This window comes from Meleagris gallopavo, chromosome 14, assembly GCF_000146605.3.
Source record: "Meleagris gallopavo isolate NT-WF06-2002-E0010 breed Aviagen turkey brand Nicholas breeding stock chromosome 14, Turkey_5.1, whole genome shotgun sequence".
NCBI lineage: Eukaryota > Metazoa > Chordata > Aves > Galliformes > Phasianidae > Meleagris > Meleagris gallopavo.
This window is the reverse complement of record NC_015024.2, coordinates 3,554,765-3,582,511: the sequence shown is the minus strand read 5'-3', so window position 1 is coordinate 3,582,511 and position 27,747 is coordinate 3,554,765. Positions and strand designations below refer to the sequence as shown.

The 27,747-nt window shown below is 35.3% G+C and overlaps 1 protein-coding gene across 9 annotated transcripts in view; it reads right to left on the bottom strand.

The window, feature by feature from the left end:
* The window catches only part of ATP2B2 (ATPase plasma membrane Ca2+ transporting 2), a 363,788-nt gene that overhangs the window by 21,300 nt on the left and 314,741 nt on the right, over nucleotides 1-27,747 (bottom strand). For all 9 annotated transcript variants that reach the window (XM_010718404.3, XM_019620005.2, XM_010718405.3 and 6 more), the window contains 7 exons: nucleotides 25,147-25,326; nucleotides 24,018-24,105; nucleotides 17,832-17,938; nucleotides 16,914-17,105; nucleotides 8,485-8,698; nucleotides 5,508-5,719; nucleotides 2,900-3,007 (listed from right to left, as the gene is read on the bottom strand). In XM_010718404.3, coding sequence (XP_010716706.1) covers nucleotides 2,900-3,007; nucleotides 5,508-5,719; nucleotides 8,485-8,698; nucleotides 16,914-17,105; nucleotides 17,832-17,938; nucleotides 24,018-24,105; nucleotides 25,147-25,326 — 1,101 coding nt within the window. The remainder of the gene's footprint in view (nucleotides 1-2,899; nucleotides 3,008-5,507; nucleotides 5,720-8,484; nucleotides 8,699-16,913; nucleotides 17,106-17,831; nucleotides 17,939-24,017; nucleotides 24,106-25,146; nucleotides 25,327-27,747) is intronic.

Genomic DNA, 27,747 nt, shown 5'->3' with positions numbered 1-27,747 from the left:
TCATTTTCTTTTTTTTTGTTTGTTTTTTTTGTTTTTGTTTCAGCAGTGAGCAATCACATCTCTGAAGTCCAGATGTGTGGATAAAAATGGAGTCAGCTGGAACAGAAAAGAATTTTGCAACATAGAACATAGAAACTACAGCTCTCGGACATTCGACAGCCATAGAAGTTGCTGTCTGGTGGATGAAAGTCTTATTCAGTTTGTCAAAATGATTTTTGCGGCCATCTGGCATGTGGTATTGTCCAGATCACATAAGCCATAGCACAGACTAAGCTAAGTTATTCTGAAGATAAGAGTGTTGTAGGTACTCCATATAGCTGACAGTTGGAAGAAAATGGATGAAGAGGTACCATATATTTTCAGGATGAAAACATACTGTTGATTTTGCTGAAGGTCTCCTTGAATTTTGTATACCACAATGCTACTTTTATTACATCACTGTTAAAGACAGATAAAGAAATGTCCAAAACTATGAAACCTTTTAGAATGTACTTTGTGCTGGAAAACCTGAAGAGCTTGAAAAAGGAATGAATTAGCGTGACACAAGCAAAGACAGAGCAGGAGTGAAAAAATAAAAGGTAAGTGCTAGTTATTGCAGTACTTATTGAAACTGCTTCAGCTTCCCAGCTTTCAAAAAATTTGATGCCAGTACTCTATAGAGAGAAGCTACTTGATATCTGATGAAACTGATGTGGATGAAGGGCTTGCAAGACAGCATTTATATAAGCAATTATATTTGGTATTGACTGTGTGATAGAACATAGCTCTCCTTTAGCTAGGCTGAATCTGCTGTAATTCTTTTCTTAGAGTGTTCTTGTATTTTTTTGTTTGGGTGTTTGGTGCTTTTTTTCCCCTTATCTGCAGACACCAGCCTTGTTCAAGTAATGGCAGACTCAACAGATTAGATACAGAGTAATAATAATTATTATTCTCAAGTAAAGTACCATTTTGAAAAGTTACAACAATTTTCAGAACATAACCTGAAATGTTCTAGAAAGACCTTGTTTTCAGAAGTCTTGAGAGCCACTTTCAGAAACCACTGTCACTCAAAGCAATGCAGATTTGCATTCCAAAAATTCCTTAAACCTTTAAGAACCATTTAGAAGTGTCAGATTTTGCATCTAAAATTTGAAGTCTTGATTGGTTAAGGGGGTGAGAAGAAGGGTGTGGAGAAAGTGTTAGAGCAAAGGGCTAACAAATTTGTTATGCTCCACAGTAGAATTAATCAGAGGAGGAAAGAAAAGCCTGAGAAGGAAGGGAAGCACCTCATCTGAAGGTGTCTCCTACCACAGAGCTCCACGAGGAAAGAACTTTTCACAGACGATCTGTCATGAAAAGCATGTTATTCGCTTCTGTTTTTCTTTTCTGGTCTCTAAATACTGACCACAAGGGAAAGTTTTTATTGTTTCCTCCACATAAAACTGTAGCCTTTTCAGTGATTAAATTGTTGTGGCATTCCCATACCGATTTTAATTAAATGGCCAGGCATTCACAGAAAGGATGAGACTGTGCCCACCTCTGAATCAAAAACATGCTGATAACTATTCTTAGTTTTCAGTTGCAATGTAATAACTACATACACCAAAAATTCAGAATCGTACATGATCAAAGTCTGTGGGAAGTTCTTCAAGCTGAATGACCTCATATAACTCACAGGCTTTATCTCCCTTTCCACACTTTTCTTTTCCTCCCCCAAAGTTGGTATTTTCCATCAGTGCAAACAGAGCTTTACTTTCCAGGATTTATCAAACTTTATTTTCTCCCCATGTAACTTAATAACTCAAATTTCGCCTTCAGATAATAACTACATTAGCACAATGTAATGATGGTGATTTTCAGCAAAATATGTATTAAAAGCTGTTGTAATTGAGCTTATTCTTCAAAAAAAATCTAAGGTTCAACTGTACAAAAAGCTTATGTAATATTTTTTTCCCCATAATCAGTTTTGAAAGCTAGAATTTACACATTACAATTCAATCAGATCAATTCTGTATTCAACTGCATCAGCAATTTCTTGCTTGGCAAACAAGCAGATTGATATGCATCTTTATATCTGAGAAGTAAAATGTTAATATTTTTCACACTTCCTAAGATGTGTCAGGTGGCACCAACTTAAAGACATTAAAAGTATATTCAAAAATTAAAAAAATACTACTATTAATTGCAATCCAATTTTGTACGTAAAATGTAATACTTTAACAAAACTAGTTGTAACTATACTATGACAGCTAATCACATAACTTAATTATCACATAGACACTTCTTTTTACTTGTATACATAACCTGGTATCACCTAATGATGACACAGGTTTTAGTAGAATTCATAAATGACATGTGAATTAATCTGCACTTTTCTGCAACTAGGCTAGGAAAAAAAATTCCTTTTTCTGTCACCCCTTCCTCTGTCCTTTGCACACAAAAGTAGGATTGTTGCAGGCATATATTAAATGCACTGGGCTTGGTCTTACGCAAGTTACAAGACGTGGTTTGACACAGCACTGGAATCTCTTTTTACTTTCAAAAATTTGTCGTGGCCAAACAGACATTGCTTTGGGTATTCTATAGGAAGGTTATGGTGCGTTTGCTATATGGTTTTATGCTTATAGGTTGTGAATCAAATGTCTTTCACACAGAGCACTGAGGATGATTTTTGTGATTGCATACCCTGCTTAGGGAAAAAAAAAAATACAAAATTAACAGGATTGAAAAGTAAAAGTGGGATAAAATGATCAAAGTAGTTAGGGAGCTATTTGTATTTCAGTGTGTGGCAAATATGCTGTTCTGAGAAGGAAACAGGATAGTAGGATTATGAGCTGTTTTTTTGTGTGACTGGTGGCAAAAATTGGACTTTGACTGGTTTATAAAAACAAAAGATATTTTGCATATTCCGGATGCTTACCTGACCCCATACAAGTTCTCCTAATCCAATAAATACACACCACATCCACTGATCAAGCTGCAGGGGAGAACAGCTAAATGGTTTTCCTCCAAACTGGACAATTACTATCTACAAAGAAAAGCAGAGAAGAAATGGGGTAAATACTTTATTTTGGATGGCAGTTTATTTTGGAATGGCCTCTGCTCAAGAAATTCTTCTTTCTGATATTTTATTGTACACTTACAGATGTGTTATCATGATAGACTGACGCTGCCAAACTTTAGTCCTGTTGGAGAAAGATGGTGGGAAAATCACACAGGATAAGAACCTATTTATATTATGCAGGAGACACAACCAGCACCCACAGAACCTGAACAAGTTTCTAAGCCTGGTTAGATTGAGAACGTTTTGCTAACTGAAAATCAAATATTATTATTTTCTGTTAGCAGTACTGCTATGAAATAATGGCCCTTACAACAGAATTCAGTTATGTAAACTCTCAAAAGCTGCATAACAGTAGTTAAAAGTCATTTGTCTCTTCTAGTAAGTAAACAATGAACAAACAGTGAACATTGCTCTTTCTGTGTAAATATACAGGAAGAAGGAAGGGGACAGAATGGAAAGCAGTGGACAGGAAATGTTTGGACAGAGTAAGGGAAAAGTAGACAAATAAATATGAATAGAATGCTAAACTTGAAAGAAGTTACAACTTCACATTAAGAATTTTCCAACTGCTCTATGATAGGTATTTCATCTTTTAAACCATCTTCCCTCAATATGAAAATCTTATTATTTTACTCTGAAAGCAGAAAAAAAAGGATTAAAATATAAAAAAAAGCAAGCTACTGCTTTTCTAAGGACAGGAGTGATAATTATCCCTTTGTTTGTCAAGCTGCTGTGGAGCTTTCAGAAGAATTTTCTGATTCTTTGGATGCTACGTTTTAAGAGTCTCCGTTTTGTTCCTTTGAAATTTTTGCCAAAGCTGTTGATTTTTTTCAGAGAGGTTTTGGATGAGGACAGTTAGTGTAACTGCTGCACTCAGAGTTAGTGAGCCTCTACTCAGCAGAAAGTACAAAAGGAATAGTAAATCTGTGTGAAATATTTAGTTGCTGTTTGTACTTAAAAAAATCTAGTAATTTCTCCTAACAATTAAATACACATGGAATGTAGTAAGTTTTAAGCATGAAGTTAAAAACAATTCTGCAATCTCTCATATACATCTAAATAGACCAAGCTGCTGGAGTTAATCAGCTTCTCTTTAGAACAAAATGCTTGGCTCACACACAGACAAAATAGTGAGTACTATTCTGACATTGCTTCAGCAAACAACATTATTCAAAGTTATATTTCCATAAGAGAAGAAACAATAGAAAGAGTAACCGTTTATTGTCCCAAGGAAAGTTACCTGACTTTAAGACTGAAAAGTAAACGAGAGTCACAGCCTGAACAGTCTTAAACAACTGTATCCTTTTTGATTCACTGTCAGAGTGCAAATCTGTTGTTGTGAACTGTGCTCTGAAATACTTCTGCTATGAGAAAATCAGGAAGGGAGGAGTCAAATTAGGAACAGATTCAGAAATGTGGCTAGTAGCTAGATAACACTTTTTCTACAGCCACATGAAATTGAGTACAGTAATGACTAGAACTAGGAAAACATTCTCAAAAAATTCCCATAACAAATAATGTAAAGATGCCTCTGAATTTTTCAGGCCTCTCTGGAGGCATTCTGGTTCAGATTAGCAAACCCTTGTTCTTGAGCTGTTGAAGATCATCACTGTCAACTTCTACCTCCACACAATGGTGTCCTTTCTTTATCCCACACTTAATTTACTGATTGGTTCCTTTTCTGTTTTCAAACTATTGTGGTACAGATTGAAATGACTCTATTCTTCTCCTTATTCCTTTTATGAAAAAGGTCCCAAAACTGATGGTTTCTAGGATGCCATTGCAGAATTGGTGCTAATGTCATACAAATAGTTCATGTATATGTCATATGTGTCATAAACGTATAAATAGTTGAATGCAGCAACTGTGAGGTCTGAAAGGTAATGTCAGATTGTGTCAGGTACAGGATAGAAGACAGCAAATAGATGGAGACTAAAGCAGAATGAGGAATTAGAGATCTTATGAAATAAAAACTATAAATGTTGAGAAAAAGCTGTATTTCTGTAATTATGTTTACATATGATTGGGACAACAAACTTTTGAGATAGATATGAAGAATTACTATCAAGGAGTAGTACTACTGAGAACCTGAAATAGGATTTGGCAATGACATTTAACCTTAGAAGAATGCATTAATACTATAGAGCAATTGTAAAATACCTTGTTGCTATTGGTTAGTATAATATTTAATAATATCTCCAAAAAAGTAAACAAACCATGACAGCTATTGTTATATCTTCAGATTAATTTAAGATTTCACTGGGTGATAATGATCAACATTTATGTTCATTAGGATGACTACACAATTTTCCATTATAGACAAACATACTGATTAAGAAAGTACGTGAATCCAGGTGGTTTTGTAATTATTGTGCCTCCTACATCTTTTACATTAAACAGGCATAGAAAAAAAAGTCACCTAAATTTCTTTTGAGTAGGTATCAATTTTTGACGAAATCATTACCTGAATAGCAAATGTACCCAGTACAATAGTGCAAAAAATAGGATTTCTGAAGATGCCATCGAAGACATTTCTCTCTCCATGGATTTTGCGTGCGTTGATTTCATTGAAAAGCTGCATCATGACAAAAGTGTTGAAGATAATGGTGTAGTGCTCTGAAGGAGGAGAGTGGAGTGGTGCATTTCTCCCACTGTCAATTTTAAACATTTTCTCACCTAGGTATAAGACAAAAGTAAAGGTTTCCACTAGAATACATCAAACAGAGTTTTTTTTTATTTCCTTTGTTTGCTTTAGCTAGTTGTCTGCTTTACTCTACTTTTTTCTCACCTTACTATCTACAGACAAAATTCTGCACTCCCGAAAGCAAAAGACATCTAAAGTTCCTGAGCAGAAAACTTCCCCAGTGATAACTTTTCTCTAATAACTCAATACTGCTCATAGTTTTCATAGTATTTTTCCTCTAACCAAGTAGTAAATAGTCTAAGTCAGTTCCTTCTGATGCAGTGAGCACTTAAGACCCATTGTCAGTATGTTTCCATATTTCTACCAGAATTAGAAGCAATCACTCCTCAGCAGTTTTTAACCTATTTGCTAGTATGCTTGCCATGACTCTTGACAAGTGTTCAGGGATATTAATGATAAAAACACAGACATTCTTGATTTTACATAGATTTGATCATGATCATTCTGTTAAATCTGCTCTGAAGCACAACATCAGGCATTGCTCTTTATTTTGATAGTTTGATTTTCACTCTTAGATCCGACCAATAAAGAGGATACAATCCATTATGAGAAATAGTAAAATTGAGATAAGATTTGAAAAAATACCTGATGGACCTCATTTCACATTGACAGAAGTTTACAGATAACACACAGTTACTGAACAAGTTACTCATTTGAGGTAAGAATGAGACGTTCATATGAAAGAGTAAATAATGAATGAAATAAAGAGTAAAGGTTATCACATTACAACCCATTTTCATAACAAGTGTTGCAATAATAAAAGCAAATAAGTCTTTAACGTTTTCTGCTATCCCCACTAGTACTATACTCAGAATTTCTGAAGTAAGAAGCAAAGGTTTCCTGAGGTTTCCCTTTGACATCATAATTCTATCAGCTAAGTTGGCATTGAGTTTTTTTTTTTGCCTTGGGATGTTTGAGCAGTTCATGTTGGGGTCATTGGGAATAATGAGCATGGTTCCAAAGCAAGAATTTGGCTTATAACCTTTTGACAGAAAGTAGATTATTATATCAAAAAATATATTAGTAACACAATGTAAGACCATAAAAGTTGGACTCTGAGAGAGTAGAGATTTTTAAGCAGATATTGTATCTCCAAGGAGATCACTAAAGATTGGAAAACACTCTCCTTAATACATATAAAGGAAAAAATAATGGCAGAAACATTTCAATATTTTATCTTACACACACACAAAAAGTCATTACACCTATTTGCTTTCATTCAGTACACACACAAACATACAAATACTTGTGAGAGTGAGAGTACCTATCCTTAAGTCGTTTATTGCACTGTGTCACTTAAATGGCATAGCAAAGGATGCTGCTGCAAAAAAATGTAGTTGATCAAAACAGAAATCTGAAATCATACTAGAATCTGTATTTAGAACATCTCACTGTAAAAGTGACCCTTCTCAGAGATCAGAAAGGAAAAGCCTGTGCTTCCTAGGCTTCTGAGAAAATTAGTTACGGGTTTACCAGAGACACAAAAATAATTAGGATAGGGTGAGAAATGCCTGGTTTTCTTTTCATCAGGGTTCACTATAAAGTATTTTAAGCAATAATACTCATCAAAAAGACATTAAAATCCCCATAAAGTTAACAGATTTTTTTGTTGTTCCACAATTGGAATCAAATGAATTACCAAGACATTCTGTGCCTGTTTCAGAGATCTGAAGTTACAGTTTCCTTAAGCTCACTTGATGTGCTCAAACTCTACTGTAAGCCTATCATGATATTAGGAAGCATCTGTCTCCAAAATCCGGCAATTGTTTTGATTCGCATAGCTCTACTGTAAGCAGACCATCACCACCACCTCAGTTGAGGTGACATAAACTGTCAGTTTGGGTTAAGATGGAGCAAGGCTTTCAAAAAAAAGTTCAAAAAACTCGTAAAATTTTCAAAACCATAAATTTAAATGTATAGCTTTTATGAAATTCTGTATATAATGATAAAATATCTGAAAAACAACACATGCCATTTAACCGCAGTGACATATTGTCAAGATCAAAATATCTATTGATAAAATTATCAGCCCTTTGGGCGATTTCACTCATTGTTGTGGAGCAATAGCAATCTGTTACTAGTGTCTGCACTCCTCCTTCCTCTCTCACTTGAAAATACAAAGCATAAGAAAAACATCCATTTCTAGTAATGCCTGAAAGAGTCCAGGATGGAAATAAGAAAATAGATAATTTCTTTCTCCCTTAATATTCGTTTTCAAATTAAATGCCATAACAGATTGTTATTTTTATCACCTAATTCTGATTACTGGCTTATCTGTAATACTTAAGATCAGTATTATTTCTTGACTTACATTTTGTTCCCTCTCAAGATACTGGTAAAACTAGTCTTGATTTTTGTTGCTTTTTTCTGTTGTTGTTCTACTTGTTTTTCTATGTGCCCACTGAAGATAACAAGTTTCAAAATGAAATTCCAATGTAGGAGGAGCAGACTAGATACTCCAATTAAAATGTAACCTTCCATGTTACATTTTAAAATTAAATTTTCTCCAATCTTCATTTTGTTAGTAGGCATAACAGCCCCCTCAAGGTCAAGTGGCTGAATTCCTCTGTTGGGTATCCTGTTTCTCTTTATGTTCCTAATCCCCTTACATAGTCCAGCCCTGTTAGCTGCCTAACTATGTGTATGTGTATCAAGAGGTTACATTTAAAGCCTTCTGACACCTGACTCTACATGATATAGGTGTCTCGAAACCATGCAACAAGCCTGACTTTCTTACCAACAAAAAGAAGTGTAAATATTAGAGTAAGCTGGTAGACAGCATGGCCCAGAATGTTCTTCATCATGGTACGGGATATAAGAGGTTTGTTCCTGCCATATGGCTTTCTGAGCAATAGAGCTTCTGTTGGAGGTTCAGTGGCCAGAGCAAGTGAGGCAAAAGTGTCCATAATTAGATTGACCCACAGCATCTGTACAGCTTTTAGAGGAGAGTCCTGTGGAGATAAATTATAAAGTTACTTATTTCCTTGAAAAATAATTTTTGTCAGGTCATTTACTGTGATTTCATTTCCTCCGGTGCAACTGCAAGAAGTGTTGAAGACAAGATACTGAAATACATGGACCTTTGGTTTACCTTACAACTTCTTTTCTTTCATTGCCCAGACAAGATCAGAATCATAGGAAACAGTGATCAGAGCAAAAATAAATGATTCCAATTTATGTTTTTTCAAGTTATTTCAATCACCAGTAATTACAGCCACGCATTTTTTTTAAAGTGTAACATTAGTAATTTATAATACATTTCATAATGCTGTGTGTACTTCAACACATGATGAAGTACGTGCTTCATATTATAACTGAGTTTATGTAACTGCATAACACAAATATAGGTTTGTTTCCTGGAAGAAAAATCATGCTGAAGCAATTTAAAAAGTAATGGTTCATTACTTGTAACTTTCACCTGTAAAAAACAGGACCCATTTTTGGAATGAGCTTGAAATTGTTAAAAAATGAGGAAGCAATGGCTAAGACATTTTAAGACGTCGTACACAAATAGGACATTTTAAAAACATCTATGATGAAAACACCGGATATGTGAATTTAAAAAAATATCCAGACACTCATTAAAATGCATCAGATTTGCAAAAGGAAATTCTGATGAATCTATTGGGTAACCGGATAGCATATTAGAAAATATGGAACTTGCTGCTTGTCAGAATAAAGCATCTATTTCTTAATCAGATCGCCAGCCACTAGAAGGAGCTCTTTCCTCATGTAATTCAAGACAGAAAGTGTCTAAGGTCTTATTATAGAGGACTTTACCTTATGTTTATAAATATAATAAATAACACTGATCGCAGGAGAAAGTGTAGATGCTATTATACAGAAGTGATTTTTAATTCATTTGGTCAGCTGTAATGATAGATTGTTCCAATTGCTTCAAATAGTCCTATCACGAAAAATTAAGTCTGTTGTTTTTAGTTTTTTGCTTGTTTGTTTTTGTTGTTTTTTTAACAACTTACTATGCCTTTAGACTGAATACAAAATAGGCAGCATTAGTAAAACATGCCTTCTCTTCCAAATAGAACCTTTTCACGGAAGCCCCATGACACCCCAAAGCAGTAAGATATCAATATGACAAATTTGATAGTAGAAGGGAGTTAGTATACAGTCTGAAGATTGGGGCACTGTTTTTATGAGAACTTTAGCATCATTCAGTACTGAAACAAAGATATGTATGAAACAGCAAATAAAAAAAGTTTTATGAGCTCTGCTCTTTTCCACAAAGAAAAATATTCCCCTCACAGCAAGAAAGACATGGAGGCCTTGGAACGTGTTCAGAGAAGAGCAGCTAAGGGGGGTCTGGAGCACAGCCTTGTGAGGAATGGCTGAAGAAGCTTGGATTGTTCAGTATGGAGAAGAGGAGGCTCAGAGGAGACCTTATCACTCTCTATAACTGCCTGAAGGGAGGTGTTGTGGCAAGGTGGTGGTCAGCACCTTATCCCATGTAATTAGCAATAGGACTAGAGGGAATGGCTTCAAGCTGCACCAGGAGAGATTCAGGTTGGATTTATTCTCAGAAACTTATTCTGAGAAATTGTGGTCAGGTGCCGGAATGTGCTGCCCATGGAAGTGGTGGAATCTCCATCACTGGAGGTGTTCAAGAAATGTTTAGATGTGGTACTAAGGGACATGGTTTAGTGAGAAGTATTGGTGGCAGGTAAACAGTTGGACCAGATGATCTTGGAGGTCTTTTCCAACCTTGGTGATTCTATGATTCCATGATTCATTTTTGAAATATGATCAAATTATGAGTGCCAATATCCATTCAGTATCCCAAGAATGCATGAAGAATAGGTAAATGGTCAGGTCTGTTGTGGATCTGGCTTATATTCCAATACTTCCGAGTTAAGGTATTATTTTCTCTTGAAAAATATTTTTAACAGCCTTATAATTAAATATATTTTTGACACACTAAAAAAAATGCACATTCTTTTTTAGTCTTTTCGTAGGGATGGAGAAGAGCAACCTGCTCTTTCAGTCTTACAGGTTGGGTACACTAAGGATGGGTGGCAGATGAGCATTAATAGATTCTTGACCTCTTGGTCTTGGGTTGCATTAACTGGGCTTATCTGGAGATTGAGTTCATTCGTTTGACATGCAGCTGCAGAAAGAGGAAACATCTGTATCTAAACAGCTATAAATCTAAAACCACTCAAAAATTATGAGACTTCATTTATTTTAATTCACACTAATGGTTCAGCTGCAAGTGTAGCAAAAGTTGTTAGTTGCCAGGGCTCATAGATCCCAGCCAGTATATGCAGAAAAGGGAAAACATGTTTCCTCCTGAAGAACTGCCATATTTTTGTCTTTGTAGTTAGTGAGTTTTCTCAAGAAACATTACCTACATTGAGGTGCTATAGAAGCTGAATTTGCTACTTTGTCTGCTGACATCTATGTCAGTAAAAAATGGAATTTGTCTGTTATGCTTAATAAACAGAGTCAAATGATCAGATGTCTATCAGAACCTGACATATTTCTAGCACAACAAAAACTCAGATTCTTTCAGTCTCTAAATCACACAACTGTAATTGGCAGTCATCAGTTTTGGCATCAACACGTTCTCACCATTTCACACTGCCAATCACCTTGGGTGGCTATGGTGCCTCTAATAATTATCTATTACAGGCAGTGCTACACTGTTCAGTCAGGTGTGAAAGCTCATTCTAAGCTGAAGCCAAAACATTAAATACACATTAGTCTGGGCAGGAGGTGGAATGAAATTTCCACTGCAACTCCACCTGATTTCTGATTAGTTGGTGGAAACTAAGGAAAATACATATCAGCTAAGGAACCTACTTTTTCATTACAGATTTTATTCACTTGTGCTATAAAAGTGGAAGGCAAAGTCAATGTCATTTTTGCTGCCTCTGACTGGCTAGCAATGAATTCTTCATTTGCTTTCTTAAAACTATGGGAATGGAAGCTGTTCAAACTGCAAACCTCCCAAAATCATGACTTATTTGTCAAATTTCTTTCCACTTGACCTTGGAATAGGTTAGCATTGGCCTAGAGGTAAAAGGAAAATGTCCCTTAAATCAAGTGATGTTACACTTCATTTTGGAAACACTTAAAAGTACAAATCACAAAAGGCTGGAAATAAACTATAAATCTTTTGTGACATGCAGAGTCTCTACAATGTTAGTGCTTGTTACTTTTGATTTAGATGACAAGCTGCATGGGAATAAAAAGGTATTTTTACTCTTACCCCTTTATTTCTACTTGTCACAGTACACAAGTATCCATTCATAAAAACAAGTGTTTCTGGTAGTTTGTATACATAGATGTAAAAATAAAACCCTTGCTTGCACTGCTAGATCACACTGTCTGATAATTGAATGGAAGTGGCCATTGCTTCTGTGCCTTCTGAAAAGATTGAAATATGTTATAGCTTTTTTTCCCCAATTTTTCAGTAGTATTATTTTAGGATTTGTCAAATACAGTTCTGCAGTAAAGCATGTAAATTACTGTCTTACACATGTAAATATATATCCTTCCCTTTTTTTTAATAAGGTCTGTAAAACCAGTAGGTGATTCATGCAGTAGTTCATTGCTGAAGTGCTTTTTAATTAACATTTAATTTTCCAAACATGTCCTTTTAAAAATTAAGTCTTTCTTTAGTACGAGAATAATAACTTGAATACAAAATGTTAAAACGTGGTCTTTGTTCTATCTTTAATGCAACCTTTCGGAATAATTACATTGCCTCAACAGTTGGAAGTGGAGATAAAATTTTGCACAGATGTAAATTTGTTAGCTTAATACTTCCAGTAAAAAATGTTTCCATTTGACTGAACTACATTTTAAAATCTTATATTGTACATAGTCTTTTTTTTTCTTTTTAAACAGTTCCAAATATAACAACCTAATTATTTGCTTGATATTGTGGATGCTGGAGACTGGAAACAGCATGAAATTTCATATGGAAATCTATATGATGCTCAGAGACGTGTAATAACAACTCACTTAAAGTACAGCATTCACAATTGGTAGGCAGAGTTCCAAAAAGAACCGAATCAAAGGCTTTACAGTCAGATGTTACCCAGAGAAATAAGTCACATTATAGGAGTTTGTAGCTCATTAATCCACTGGAAAAAGAAATCAATCGCTAAACTGAAAGAAAAATTACAGGCTATCCAGGTTCAGGATAGCCATACCCTGACCACTTTAAAAACATGCACTGGATTATACACAGAGAAGGAAGCAAGAGGTAAATTAATTAGATTACTTAAAAGATTAGGTGAATTAATCCATCTCAGCTGTACTGTGCCATGGAAACTGCACTGACTATTGCTGGCTGCTGTGTACACAATGGACACCTGTGCAGCTGTAGACTGAGTGATCTTGATTCAACTTCTAATCAGAGACTTTGTGAAGTTGAGTTTTCTTATATGATCTGTGTTTCAAAGCATTTACAGAATCACAACACAAAATTTCATTAACAGAACTCTCATAGATCAAGGTGCTGTAAGCTGATGAAGGGCACAGTCTGAACTAGATCACTCTAAGGGGCAGCAGCACTTTGGCAGCAGTCACTTAGGACATGATTTCTGCCTTTTTACATAAGTTCACACTGGGACTGATGACATAGGATAACAAATGACCGTTTCCATTAGTCCTATTTAGCCTGCATAATAAATTCTTCAATAGCCAAATGCTTCTCCTTTATAATTCCTCTCTAAAATTGGAATAGCATTAAGTATCATATAAATGATGGATACTGAGTTAAACTATTGCAACAACAAAGGAGCACAAAGAAGAAACATGGTAGACACTCTCTGCCAGCAGTCCCTTGCTGAAGCAGTCATTAGGTAGATAAATAAAAAATGTTTGTTCGGCACTAAAAGAATTAAAAGCTAATCTGTAGTTCCCTGACTTGGCAAAGTCACTGGTTTCATTTAGGTGTTTGAGAAATACCATAAATGCTGCATATTCTTAAAACAACTAATGGTTTCAGACCCTGCTGAAGATTTTTCTCCTTGTCTCTCCATGGCACTCCTGAGGTGCTCTGAAGCAAACTAATCAGTTGGAAATGCTCCCTGGATGTCTAGTTTCACCAATGATAGTATTCAGACAAGTGCATTCTTTCATTAATGTAGAGTTGCTGTAGTTTCAGGAGGATTCCTGCAGCAATATGACCACATACGCAGATTTACACATACACCAAAGTAACTGTAGGATGAACAGACTGAATAAAATTAAGTATTTAGTAGTAAAACACAAACCAAGTGATAGAAAAAAATCAGTCAAAACAAAGGTTATCTTTGTTCTTCCTTTTAGTGCAAATAGGAGAAAAAAAAACATCAAAAAAGTGTAAAAGAAACTTAATACATCTCAGTGTGCTGTTTCTGAACTACAGAAAATCTTTTTTGAGAGGTAACATTAAGAAGCATGAAATAAACATTACCCCCTAAATTGAAATTTTCTCATTCTAAATTTGATAAAACCACCAAAAGGGTAGAGTGGGTAACACTCATTAACCTGAATATTAGTCATGGACTAAAATTATATTCTGTGTGTCAAACAAAGCCAAATTGACTACCTGAAAGCAAAGTAAATTTCAATCTACATTCATTCTGAAGGTCATAGAAAGCTGTGTTACTTTTTGGAAACTCTGGATTTCAACTTTGTTTATTAAGAACTTCATTGATTCAGTCAAAATAATAATTAAAAACCTGTGCACAGTTCTGCAGACTTCTATCCACGCGCACCTAGCCTACTGTATTATTTTTCAGTACATTCATGCATTCTGTGCTGGAGCTATTATCATAGCAACAAGAGAGTGCAGTATGTTCCCAAGTGTAATTTTTAGTAGAGCTTATGAGCCAAACAAACATAATGCCCTTTCACTGCCTAGAATCTTTGAGTCAAAGCCTAACGTAATAATGTTCATTCGTAAGGCAAGATCCTTGTTGAATGAGATTGAAATGAGAGCTGCTTGAGATTATCAGCAGTCAGCCAGTTCAGTGTAAACAGAACCACAGTGGAAATAACTGCTGCCTTTTTCCTAGTTTCAATTTTAGCTCCTTTCAAATCTCTTCCTTTACAGAGTATTTACATTTTTACTGTCAAATTAATGAATTACATAAGAACCTCTTTGGCCAGAAATACACAAATTCTAGGAGCTGCACATTAGAAAAAACCATCAACAGAAACTGTGAACCTGACAGTCTCAGTGATGGTCTTAGAGACCATTAGGTTAATACAAACACACTGGGCCTGATCCAAATCCTTTTGGAAGCTGATAGAATGATCCAAAGGATGAAAAAAGCTCTGGAAATACAAAGGGGAATGTGCCTGCATTGATCAAATGCTACACAAGACCTCAATGTAGAATAGTCTTTGTATTGATTCAATAACGTTTACCTCTTCAAGAATGAAATAGAATTTTTTTACTTAATAACTAGAGTTAATTTCTTCTAGTGCTTTCAGAAAGCAATGAAAAATCAGCGGACAGTAACAAAAAAAAAAAATCACCTGACATAAATGTGTGTCAACAGTGATTGAATGTCTACAAAACAAGGGCTCAAAAGGAATCAGTCCCCTCAGTTCAATTCTGGTACTCTTACTGTGTTGCTATTAGCACTTTTTTGTATATTATTTAGTACAGTTGTTGAAATTTGGAAGGATTTACCTTCCACATCTTTATTTCTTATTCATGTAATTTCTGTTATCAGTAAAAAGCACTTTACAGCTAAATGTTTTCTCAGTATGCTTGTGGTTATTTTCCATGGGAAAATGAAGTTTCAGACTTCTGTCTTAGTCATAGGCTCAGCTGTGACAACAAGATACCATCAAGACATGGAGGCAGCATGGTAAGCAACCAGCACTTAGCACCTTGCCGTTTTTTACTTCTCAGAAAATGAATAAATTGAGGTTTCAGTGCTTCCTTTGTACAGAGTAAAAATACTTATTTCATACATTAGGATCGCTTCTGCTTACTTCTAAAACCAATTTCTGATTTCTCTAAGAATTTTAGCCCTAGCTCTAACGCTCAATTAGCTCAGAGGAGATAAATGACAACAGTTGCACCCACCCAGCTGCTGCGTTGTGCAGCAGAAGCTGGAACTGGCAAACTGCTCATACACAGCACAGATATGGCCTCTAAACATCTGCCAAGGCTTAGGAGAAGTTTGACCTCATGGTTTTATAAAGGTACATGCGTTTCTGGTTTCAAGGATTAATTCCATGATTGCAATGTAAGTTTACCCCAGAGCAGAGCTAATAACTTATTCATTGTTCTGCTCAGGTGTGCTTGAGGTGGAATTTACCTGCTGAAACTAGTATGTGTGGCTGCATGATGTACACAGAAGCACCAGTGTATCTCAACCAGAAGAAGCTTTTTCTAACAGTATCTCTCTGCAGCATCTGAAATTCACTTTAATTTACATTTGGGGGAGTAATAACATTAATAAACTACTGGTGTTCTATTTTCTAATGGAGACTGAACTTCCATTATAAATAGTACAAATTTTTGACAGGTAAAAGAAAAGGATATTAATTAAGTAGTAGTAACTTGTTGGAAAAAACATGTTATGCTTTTGTGAACGACCAAAACGTGTTGCATGTGCAGCAAGACTGCAATAAGAGATTAGTGTAGAGGGAGAAAACGGGATCCGGTTCTAACTGTAGGCATCATTTAATTGGTTTGTTATTTGCACCTAAAATTAAAAGGATTTGCCTGAAAGCTACAAAATAATTGTTTTATCAGTCAAAACGTTCCCCTGCTGGGATTACTTCTGTGTACTGCTATCTTGAAAATAATAGTCTTGATTCATAACCTGTCATTAAACACATAGTTATTATTTGAATATTCTGAAAGGAAAAACAAAGTCACTTCTTCCAATCCTTGGCACTTTCTGCTCTTTCATCACAGGCTCAGTCACAACAGTAATATGCAACCAAAAACAGGGAGGAATTTACTTCCTAGAAAAGATGGATTTGCTCACTTCCTTTCGTCAACAGCTATTTAACACTTACCAATTTGATCCTAAGTAAATCCTTAATTTTCAGAAGAACTTCAGAAAGAATGCTTTGTGTTGTACAAAGTAAGAATTAAATGTAAATCACCTTCATCTTCAGTTAAGAAAAGATGTAGCTTAATAGGATTTGGCCTCGTGCTTTTAGTAATGCTGAAATTATCCTTACCTGGGTAATGCATGCTCCAGTGAAAGCCACTATCACAGCCACAATGTTAACAGTGAGCTGGAACTGCAGGAATTTGGAGATGCTATCATACACATTACGTCCCCACATCACAGCCTTCACAATGCTACTGAAATTGTCGTCTGTTAGGATGATATCTGAGGCCTCCTTTGCAACATCTGTTCCAGCAATACCCTGGAAAAAATAATTGGGAATAAAATTACCAGGAAGTACAAGGACAGAACATAAACCTCTGCATACTCAAAGTCATAGTTACATAGAGTTACCCTGCACCGTAACAGTGACTGCTGAGTATATTCTGCACTTCATACGTGCTAGGATGTTGGCTAACTGAACCTATTTGTGAAGGTGAATAAAGAAGCAGAAAAGGGCATTGACAGAAGGCATTGGAATTCCTATGATGATACTGCTAAATGCTGTGTAGCATCAACTTATTGACTAGTTAACTTTTGAGTTGTTCTTGTGTGGCATTTTTTTTAATCACTGAGAATATTCTATCAGTATACATGAACAGAAATGATAAAGATAGAATTAAATATCTTAATACATATTCTCTGTTAACATATGCTAAGAGTCATAGTATGTTGGGAGGACATATTTACATGTAGCACTGGATTTTAGAAATGCAAATGGGTACTGCACTTTTAGGAAGAACATTGAGTTCATTTTTCTGTTTAGGCATTGGATTGTACTTAGTCAATATGCAAAATATTGATAAAGTATGAAAACAAGTAAGACAATTGATCTATTACAGGGAATTAAAGGATTCTGAAGGAATGAAACCCACCCCTTCTAATATATTGCTTCATTTAGTATCTTTCTCAACATTTCAATAATGAAAAACTTCTTACAGCAGATTTATAATGACACAAACATTAATAAATAAGCTCAAGATTATACCATTGCAAAGCCAACATCAGCTTTCTTAAGTGCTGGTCCATCATTGGTTCCATCACCAGTCACTGCTACGACCTGCCTCTGCTCCACCTGTGTGCTGTCAATAATACCTGCAAAAAACGTACATGTCTGTGTATGCATACATACATATATATATATTTATTTATTTATATAAAATAGGTAGCAAGATAAAACTTCCCTGATATTTCTAAGCAGTGTCTGTGCAACACAGACTGCATGAATCTTACAGAGATTAATAGTTGATTTCTAAGGAAAATAATAATGAAAGATGTGATCAATATTATATTCTATTCAACATCCCTATAAGAATTTTTATGGAAATATCCAGAACCATCAAAAAAACAACAAAATTTGCACATACATCAAAGGATATATGGTCAGCTCATTCTATTCTTCTGGAAGGTTTCTATTATTTATAGTTATGTATCACAATAAATCCATTTCAGTCCATCTATCTGACTAAATTTCAGTGGAATTTTTTTTGCTGAAGATTTAAGTTCATGTTAAAAGTTTTCCTAAACTTGGTTTTAACTGCATTGCCTGTTTGGCTGAGATGCCTCCTGGCAATCAGTAGTGAGTATAACCTAAAGATAAAAAACATCATTAATTTTATCAAGCTGGAACCAAATGACCTTTTTAACAGAAAGATGTTTGACAATGGTTTGAGAAGATATAAAAAATTCTATGAATTCTGAAGCCAAACATTCTAATAAATAGTCATAATAAAATAATTCCCAATTTCCTTTGACAGATTATCTCAACTTGAAAACACTAAAAGCAGTTGGTGAATCGATTTTCACCTAACTGCCAAAAACAAAACTATTTTCTATTTATGCAGAAAGATTAAATACTTCTACAGTCACAAAAGCAGCTCTGCATTTTAAGAGGATGGGAACAATTCTCTGCACATGCTTTTATTTCCACATTAGAGTCCATCTGTCAACTTACTGGGAATACAGGAGTTCTGTGTAGGTAACATGGGGGGGAGGGAGGGGGGCGGAAACAACATTTATTTTGCTAAAATATTTTGCACAGAGCCATACCATCTAAAAACAATTATCAAAACCTGTCCAGTGTGAAAAGCTTTCAACTACTCTGGAAAAAAAAATAATAATTCCCATATCAGATAACCATTCAGAAATAGGAAATTGCAGATTACAGAGCAATAGCCACCTCTTGGCAAAGTTAAGCCTTATCAGACACGCAGAAGATTGCAGTGCAGTATGGAAGCAGTAAGTGTCCTGCATTTTTCAGTCCTAATTAAAAATTAAAAAAGAGCATTCGCTTTCCACTGGCACTATGAACTCAAATAAATGGCATATTATTCTGATAAGATCTTAGAATGAGAGCTTTCAGTTTGTTGGGGTGAGTTACTTTTGGTATTACTAAACAAATGGGAACAACAGCTGACATTACTGTTAGAAGTATCTTGTCTTTCCTTCTTGCTATCAATTTGCTCTTTGATTTTAAATTAATAGCTTAAGCTTCTAAAGAAATTCATTAAAAACTATGACACTTCACGCTATTAACTGCTCCAAACAGGTAGAGTGCATCTTCTCACAATTAGATTCCAAATGGGAGCACAGCCTTCATGAAGCTGAAGGGTTTTCAGGAAATGACTTCCTAATGGATATAAGTAGTGGCCAAATGTCAACGATTACACTACTCAGCTGCCCATTTTTATCCATAAAAGCAAACTATGCAGCTGGGATGAGCCAAACACTCTCCAGAGCACAGAACTGTATAATCAGCAGTCACGGAAAGACAGAGATAAAATGTTGTTCTTGCAGATAGCAGCTGAGATGCTAATGGTAACCATCTGAGCAACACAGAACCATCAGAACCATGTCAGTGTATGGAATAAAAGTGTGTAGTGCTGTTCATTGGAAGAGAGAAGGTCTTTGAAGAACTTCTGTGTACATCAGACAAATTTCTAAAACGAAGCAGCAGCAATTATTTGGGATTCAGAAGATTTACCTTGGCTATTCATAGCTATAGCCGTGCTCCTTGACGTCTCAATATTATTTTAAATGTTTCTCCTCCTTCCTTCCTCACATCGCTGAATTGTTGTGTCTTTTTTTTCTTTTGACATCACTTTGTTAATAGTTGTGATATATTTTTACAGTTTCACCTCAGAAGTTTTCTTCAGTATCAAGTAATACCCTAATACAGATTTTACAAAAGGTATAAAGACACAAGAGAGGGATGCCAGGGAAGGGCTGTCCCTCTGCAGCCTTGAGCTGTGGAGAACTACTGCTGTAGTCATCAGTGAGAAGTTTAAATAAGGGTATGATCTGACAGATTGCCAATCACAGAATGCCCATTTCCACTCAGTCATAATGGACAAAAATAAAAATCAGTATTAATTTCTCAAGCCTAACAGTCAGGTAAATTGTACAAAATAAACTGCCTTACTCCAGTTAAATGCTTGCATACATTATTTCAATCAAACAGCTTTTGCAAGGCATATCAGGGGAATTCATAAAATTTGGCAGAGATTTATCTCAAAACAGCCTTTACTGTTTCACTGATCTGCGCTCTCATCTTAAGCTGTTCAACCACAGTTTTTCTCTGCCAAAATGAATTTTGTTCAGCATCCACAGGAATACACCTAGAGCATAACATTACAGTCGGTTCCAGATACTGATTCCACTGATGCTATAGGAATTTGGGAAGGAGACATGAACCTTGTTTAGGACATTAATTTGCCAGAGAAAGCAACTTGTTTCTGATGAGGGAAAATAACATATTTTTGTTTTTTAAAACAACTGTGTATAACCAAGAGGAGCACTGTATGTACAATACAAATGTGCTATGAAAGATAGCAGCACTGCATACACAGCTGTAAGCATTCAAGATGTACACAAGTTCAGGTGCTACTGATGCAGGAAAGCTGATCATCCCATATACTTAATCATATTTATCTTTCTTCGACAAGCCAAACAAAGACAGATGCGGTAATACATTTTCATAGCCTTGTTCTGTTGAGATTCGTGTTTTTTACACCTCTCAAACCTCATGTTCATCTAACAAGAATTTAGAAAATCTGACTGAAGGAGATAATTTAAATTCACTTAATGCTTACCTACTTGCATGAACAGAACTTCAGAGGTTAATGTGGAAATGTTTAAAAGAACATTGCAGATGGCATTGCTAAGTGTTAAGTGAATATTGTTCTGCAAAGATCATGACAGTAGAAAATCAGGGAAAAATACGGCACAAAAGCATGGATTTTTGTTCTGAGCAGGTACCTTTATGTTTCAGTTAGAAGACTAATATTTAAGTTCAGAACTTCAGTTGATACATTTATTTTTAATTAATTCACCTAGTGTCATGGCATGTCTGTATTAATGAGGTCAGCAGTACAATAATATTGTCACAAGCAAGAATATTTGGAATATTTTAGTAATTAAAGATAATAATTAGAAAAACCTTTTTTAAAGTTCCCTTTCTGCGTTTTAATCTAACAGCCTTACAAGGAAAGAGAACAGCTGGTTTTGATATCATGGAAAAGTAATGTCAACCAAATTTAAACATACTGGAAAACAGAGATTCTTTAACTTGTAAGCTGAGTATTTATTTTATCCTCTGCATCTTCTGATGAGTTGAGGATGATGTTTCCATCAGTAATAAGCTGCTTCTTTTTACTGTTTTAAAAATCAATATGACAATTTTGAAATATTTCAGTAATAATATAATGACACATCACTATGGATAACAAGCATTTGTATTGTTATATTTTGAAACAAGGTAAACAATAATTTGAAATCATACCAAATGACTTCACGAAGTCAATAAGAAACTGCATTTCAGTTGGATTGAGACATTTAAGTGAACTGCTTTTGTTTCACTGAGACACTTCGTGATGCTAAATCGCTTTGACATTTTTTTTCAATCCACCTCTACTTCAAATACATAAATATTTGAGAGAACACTCTCTGCCCAGCCTTAAATGCTGAGCCATGTGTTTCTCTAGTCCCTTAGCAATAGTAAAAACAGAAATGTAAAAGAAAAATGATCCTTTTGCTGGGTGGGACTGCACTGTGTTGCAGAAGAAAAAAAATTTCCCTCCAGCAGCCCTATGTCATTAAAAATTAAATATAAAAAAAGTTTATTTTGTGATGTGTGTTTTTACCCTAAAGCAGCTAGAATACATCAAAGAAAAGAAAATCCTCTTGATCCCTCAAGTGTCTGAGAAAAATATAACATTTTAACAAGAAGCTCAAAACTAGAGAACATTTAAATAGTTTCTTGTAACTTTTAATGGCCCTTAGAGTATTACCATCCACAAAATTCCATCATGATTTCCATAGGCTTGTTCTTGAACATTCTTAGATATTTAATTGGTTTATCATTTGACTTTGTCATACCTTAGCAACATTAATTGTATTTGTTGTATTTAGCAGCAGTAAATATATTTTGGATTGTCAAAGTACATATGCTATAGAATATCAATAATTTGTTGCTTATTTTTCTTCAGCTTTCATTGATTTCTTTTTCTCTGGCAAAGGTTCTGTTTTCCTCTTAAGGGAAAATCCTGCGTGATTCAAATGAGTACTTCCAGGGGACTTTTTTAATCAACTCAATAAAGCATAATTTGCTGTATGCTTCTGGAACAAATAAAATTATAATAGGCTTTACAAGTCATGCCCTACAAGAGCTATAAGACAGTACATCGTATGCAGTAGGGCAGCTAACTTTGTGCTGTTTGAATTCTGAGATGCAGAACTATTAACAATGTTGTCCAAACCAACCATCTCCAAGCTTTTGATTGTAAATGACTATCAGTAATAATCTGAGCAAATGCCCCCAAAGTAGACATATTATTTATAAAATGCACTCATACTACTATACTAGTATATTAAACACATTAAAAAAATAACACAAAATATAAATTGAAAAGGATAAGATAGAGATGAAATAAAATTTATTTCAAAAATGAGATTTTATTTATAAATGATAAATATTTTCTTACTACATCCCAGTGGACTGTCTTGCACCCCAATTTGGAGACCACTGGTCTCAACAGTGTGTCAAGAGGGTGAGTAACAGCAGTCTGTTTCCAGCTGCCTCATCTTGTGTGCTATGCCAGAGCTTACACTGATCCTGGTACTTCTGCATGAGCTGTGCTTCTTGAGTTCTTCACGTACACTAGTCCCAACCTCAGAGCCCAACTGATCCAATCTTCAAATTCTCCAGGGAACATTTGCTCTGAAGTCATTCAGGCATTTTAAAAAACTACATCCAGACAAGAACTTCTGTAATCAGTCACATAAGGAGTCATTTCAAGACATCTTTGGCATACCAAAAGGAGAGAGCCAGAAATGATTTTCTACCTAAATCTGAATTCTTTAAGCAGTCAAGACAGCTGAAAAATCTTTTTGTGGCCACAAACGATGCTATTCCTGATCAGAAATTTTCTGACTTATTAAGCTTTTGATTGTGAGATTAAAGGTCAAGAGAATAAAATGTCAAGCCAGCACGAAATGTGAGATTTGAAAAAGGTTTTGTAAAGAATGATGCAAATAAATTCCCCTGTTAAAGGTGCAACCATCTGCAAATGGCATGGTGAGACAGCATGGTTTCTATGGAACAGTTTTTATGGGACAAAAACAGATTCTAAAAACAAATGGAAATTTAAAGGAAGCCGATGCAGAGCACACAATTAGGGAGCCTACAGGAAAATGGAACTGCCTTGAAATAGGTATAGCAATCAGTTTATGCTTAGTTACATGACTTCTGAAAATTAATATTGTAATAAGAAAATTATTATTGTAATAAGAAAAATTACTCATTTTTCAACAATATTTTTCTAGCTAGCAAAAACACATTTTCCCTTCCCAGCCAGAGCCTTATTGCATTCCAATTAAAAATTCCCAGAGCAAATAAGGGAATACTTTTACTTAACTTAGGCTTACTGGTATTTCTGCTATTCCTGCCAATGAGTTTCTTTTTATTTTCCTTTTGAAAGTTGAGGTAGAAAGCAAGCATAAGGGACTAATTTACCAAGAAAGTTTTCTTGCATTGTGAATAGAGCAGTGATTTGTAATTAAAGATAGCTCAGATGCAGTTTAATATTTTTACAATGCAAAAGATGTATTGAGCCTTCTCCAATAACTTTGCCATTACTTTACATACATGCTCACATATGAAGGTGGTCTCACTCACCTTTGACCAAAGTATGTTTGTCCGTGGGAGATGACCGAGCAAGTACTCGAAGCTTTGGCCAGATTTTGTCAATCCGCTCTTGCTCAATCTGGAAAACAGTAACAAAAACAACAACATAACTGTTAGTCTGTAGTTAGAGAAATGCAAAATATACTTCTATCCAAGCAGCAGAGGATTCATTTCACTAAGATCTGTATCCGTTCTCCAGAAGCACAGAAAAATTACAACAGACATTAATGGCAGCAAGACCAAAAAAGTCATTTTTTGTACTACTGAAAGTCTTTTATTGGTTAATATAGGTCAATTTTGCCACTGTATCTTATCTGTCTTTCTTAGGCTCTTCACACGTAGTCCCACTCAGGAACGTGACTTGCTGTAGGATAGTACAGTTTCTCAAAGCTGATCAAACAGCTTACAGTTTACAGCTTAAAATGCGTTGCTTTATTCTGCATTATAATCCAAGTTCTTCGTTTTGTCATCAATAATGGCAGAATTTTCTCTGTATACCTACAGCAGCAGCTAGGACAAACCTGCAGCATATCCTCATGCTCCCAGGATTCCTTCAGTCAGTGTAAGGAGTGAATGCCTGTCCTCACAATGGACTCTAAGACACAGCATAGAGTTCACCTTTTTGAAACTGGCTTCAATAATCTGTGTCTTTTATATGTGGAATTAAAAATCTGAAGAACAGACTAAATTATTCAAATTGTTAGATTAAATGAGTGTAGTAGTACATGGATTACATAAAGTGTTATAAAGTGAAAGCATCTGGTTGTCAGCATTTTCATGAGACTTAAACCTTCCGAGTTGACTTCTTTCTCCTCTTAGCTAACAAACCTGTTTTTCCTGTCCTTAGTTTTGAGTTTCTTGAAGGCTAGTGCTATGGTTCTAAAAAATGCTGAATAAGTCTAGCACAAAACTTACAGAAGTTCTGCATTCTAAAAAGGAAAGAGTGGCTTTTCAAAAGTATTTTAAATTGCAAAAGAATACTGCTAGAAAGAAGTACCAGTCTCTCCAAGTAGTCTTTACTGAAACAGTGTACACGTCAGCACAGGAGAAGCAGCATTTCAGTATTCTCACTGTTTTTATGGCACATTCTTAATATGTATGGATTTAGCACATGAATTACCTCTCCCTTCTCATTTCGGATCCTCCTGTTAAACTCTTTCCCTTCAAGGCAAAGAAAGTCTTCTCCTGGATGAATGATTCCACATTTTATGGCAATGGCACGTGCTGTGTTGATATTGTCTCCAGTGACCATGCGTACCGTAATTCCAGCTCGCTGGCACTTCCTTATGGCTTCTGGGACCTACAAAAGCGATATAACAGGGAAAGAAAATTTCCAGATATGAGACAGAAATACAAGCCAGATGTTCCCAATCAGGTCAGTTTTCAGATCAGTTGCCTAAAGATTCTCTTGATTTTAATATCAACTGGAGTATTCTGTAGCTTTTTTTTTCTCTCTCTTTTTTTTTTTTTAACACTGAGGTGCAGTGTGCTGAACCTAAAATATTCAATCTAAATGAAAACATGAGAATACGGTTATCTTGTAGAAAAAAACAATATAACTTTAATTTAACTTCTGAACCAAATTTTCCTTTCAGTAAGATCAAGTTTTCATAACAGCATTACTGCTCAAATTTATGCATATCAACAGGTGGAATTTCCAGATATAAATGACTTCAGTGTTTCATGAATCATTTATTTCAAAAATTTAAAAACGAAGGATGATTTCACTTAGCTTTCTTCATGAAACTAACTTTTACTGTTGCACAGTAGGCATATCAGTGACAGAGAATTTAGTGTGTAATGGTACATGAGATGAACGTAAAACCTATACACTTACTTGAAACCGATTTATTTAAAAATAAAAAAAGTTTTTTTTAAATAGAAATGTGCAATGAAAAGAACTTTCACTTTAAAATAATAATAAACAATTTTCAAAAACAAAACAAACTTATTCAGTTTAGGAAGTGGCATCAAAATGAATATTACTGACTACAGTAGCAATGTCTTCCTGTAGTCAGCCATCAGTTTAGTGCAGGTATGCTGTAGAACTTGTGGGTAATTAGATTGGATTGACCTCATCCATTACTACAGAAACTATCAAGACAAGGAGCCACCATTTACAACATTGCACTGCTGATGTTGTGCTTTGCAAGTCATTTTAAGTTCCCCTATATTTACAATGGACACTGCTGGGGCAGTGCATTGCCTTTGACTGACAACCACCATTCTTATCCAGCATGGCAAATACTCTACTTCTAAAGAGTTCATGGAGCCAGAAAGGCTATACATTTTGGACTGAATGTCATGCTAGAGATAAATATTATACACCCTTAAACCGTATTGTAGATAATGATTATTCTAATCAGCGAGTACAGTTTCACACCATGTTTCTGCATCTTCATTAAAATACTTTTTCCACAGGAAAAAATAGTGCTATTCACTTGAATAATGATATTAGAAATGTCTCCAACACTTCTAAATCAACTCAGCCAGATGCACATATACAGGAAATAATGGCTCATCTGGTCAGTTGTGTTCTTTCCTCTTTAATAAACAAGAGGCAGTTAAGGCATCTATTTTCCAAAATGCCTCATTGAACACCTAGTTGAGGAACAGAGCAGTACTTTTCTCACTACTGTGAAGAAAACTGCTGCACCCACAGAAATGTGCTGTTGGCAGAATGACTTTCTACACAGATGACAGAAGCAAGAGGAAAATCAAGGGTCAGAGGTTTATTTTCCCATTCCCTCATCTCTGTTAACTGCAAATATTCTTCCCAACAGTTGTATCCTGGAAACGTTATTTGGACCACCTGAAGCTTCTTTACATTATGATACAGAATTCTGTGGGACACATATAACCAGCTCAGATTTATTACTTAAGCAAATGACTTCTGATTTACTCAGTTTCTACAATAATAATAATCTTGACTGTATCCCATTTGGCAAGTGGGAGCACCCTTAATATCCACTTAACTGTGGTGACCCTCATGCATAGGGTTATGACTGATTTAGATGACTGCCTCTAAATCCAGCATAGTATATGAACCATGAAGGAGAAAAATAAATTACAGTACAAACAGAAAAACAGAAATATTCACAGAAAGTGCCAGTCCCATTAACCAAGGTCGTGGGAGGACAACCTAGTTTCAAATACACCTCAAACTCACATATAGCTGGGGAAGTAATTCTAGCTCCCAGTTCTCTCATTTTTGGACAGCTGGTGGGTGGTATCTGACTTACACTGTGTACAGTAATTATGCCTAAAATATTGTTCATGTTTTTTAATGCTGTAGGGAAGAAAGAGTCGTGGCAGACTGAGTGGGCAGTGAAAGCAGATATTTTCCATCCGTATGCAGAATTTAGGTATGTTCTTCAAATGTTTAAATTTTCTTTCTGCGAAGAAAACCTTTCAACATATGCATGCAGAGGTTATCCAGTGAACAAATACCTACCAAAATCAGGTGACAAATACGTGAAATTTAGAAGTGATTTATATTCAGTGCCTAGAAATAACAGATTGGAGCTGTACCTTGGCAAATTGCTATAAACCAGTACAGACTCATTAAAGCCAATAAAGGCTGACAAAATAAACAGACATATCTCTGTGGGCACAAGACATCATTCTGTTGGTTCTTTTACTGTAGATTTATGAAAGGAAAAAAAAGTAAAAAACTAAATATCAAGTAGGTAGTTCAGCGGCTGATAGAAGCTGCTGCTGA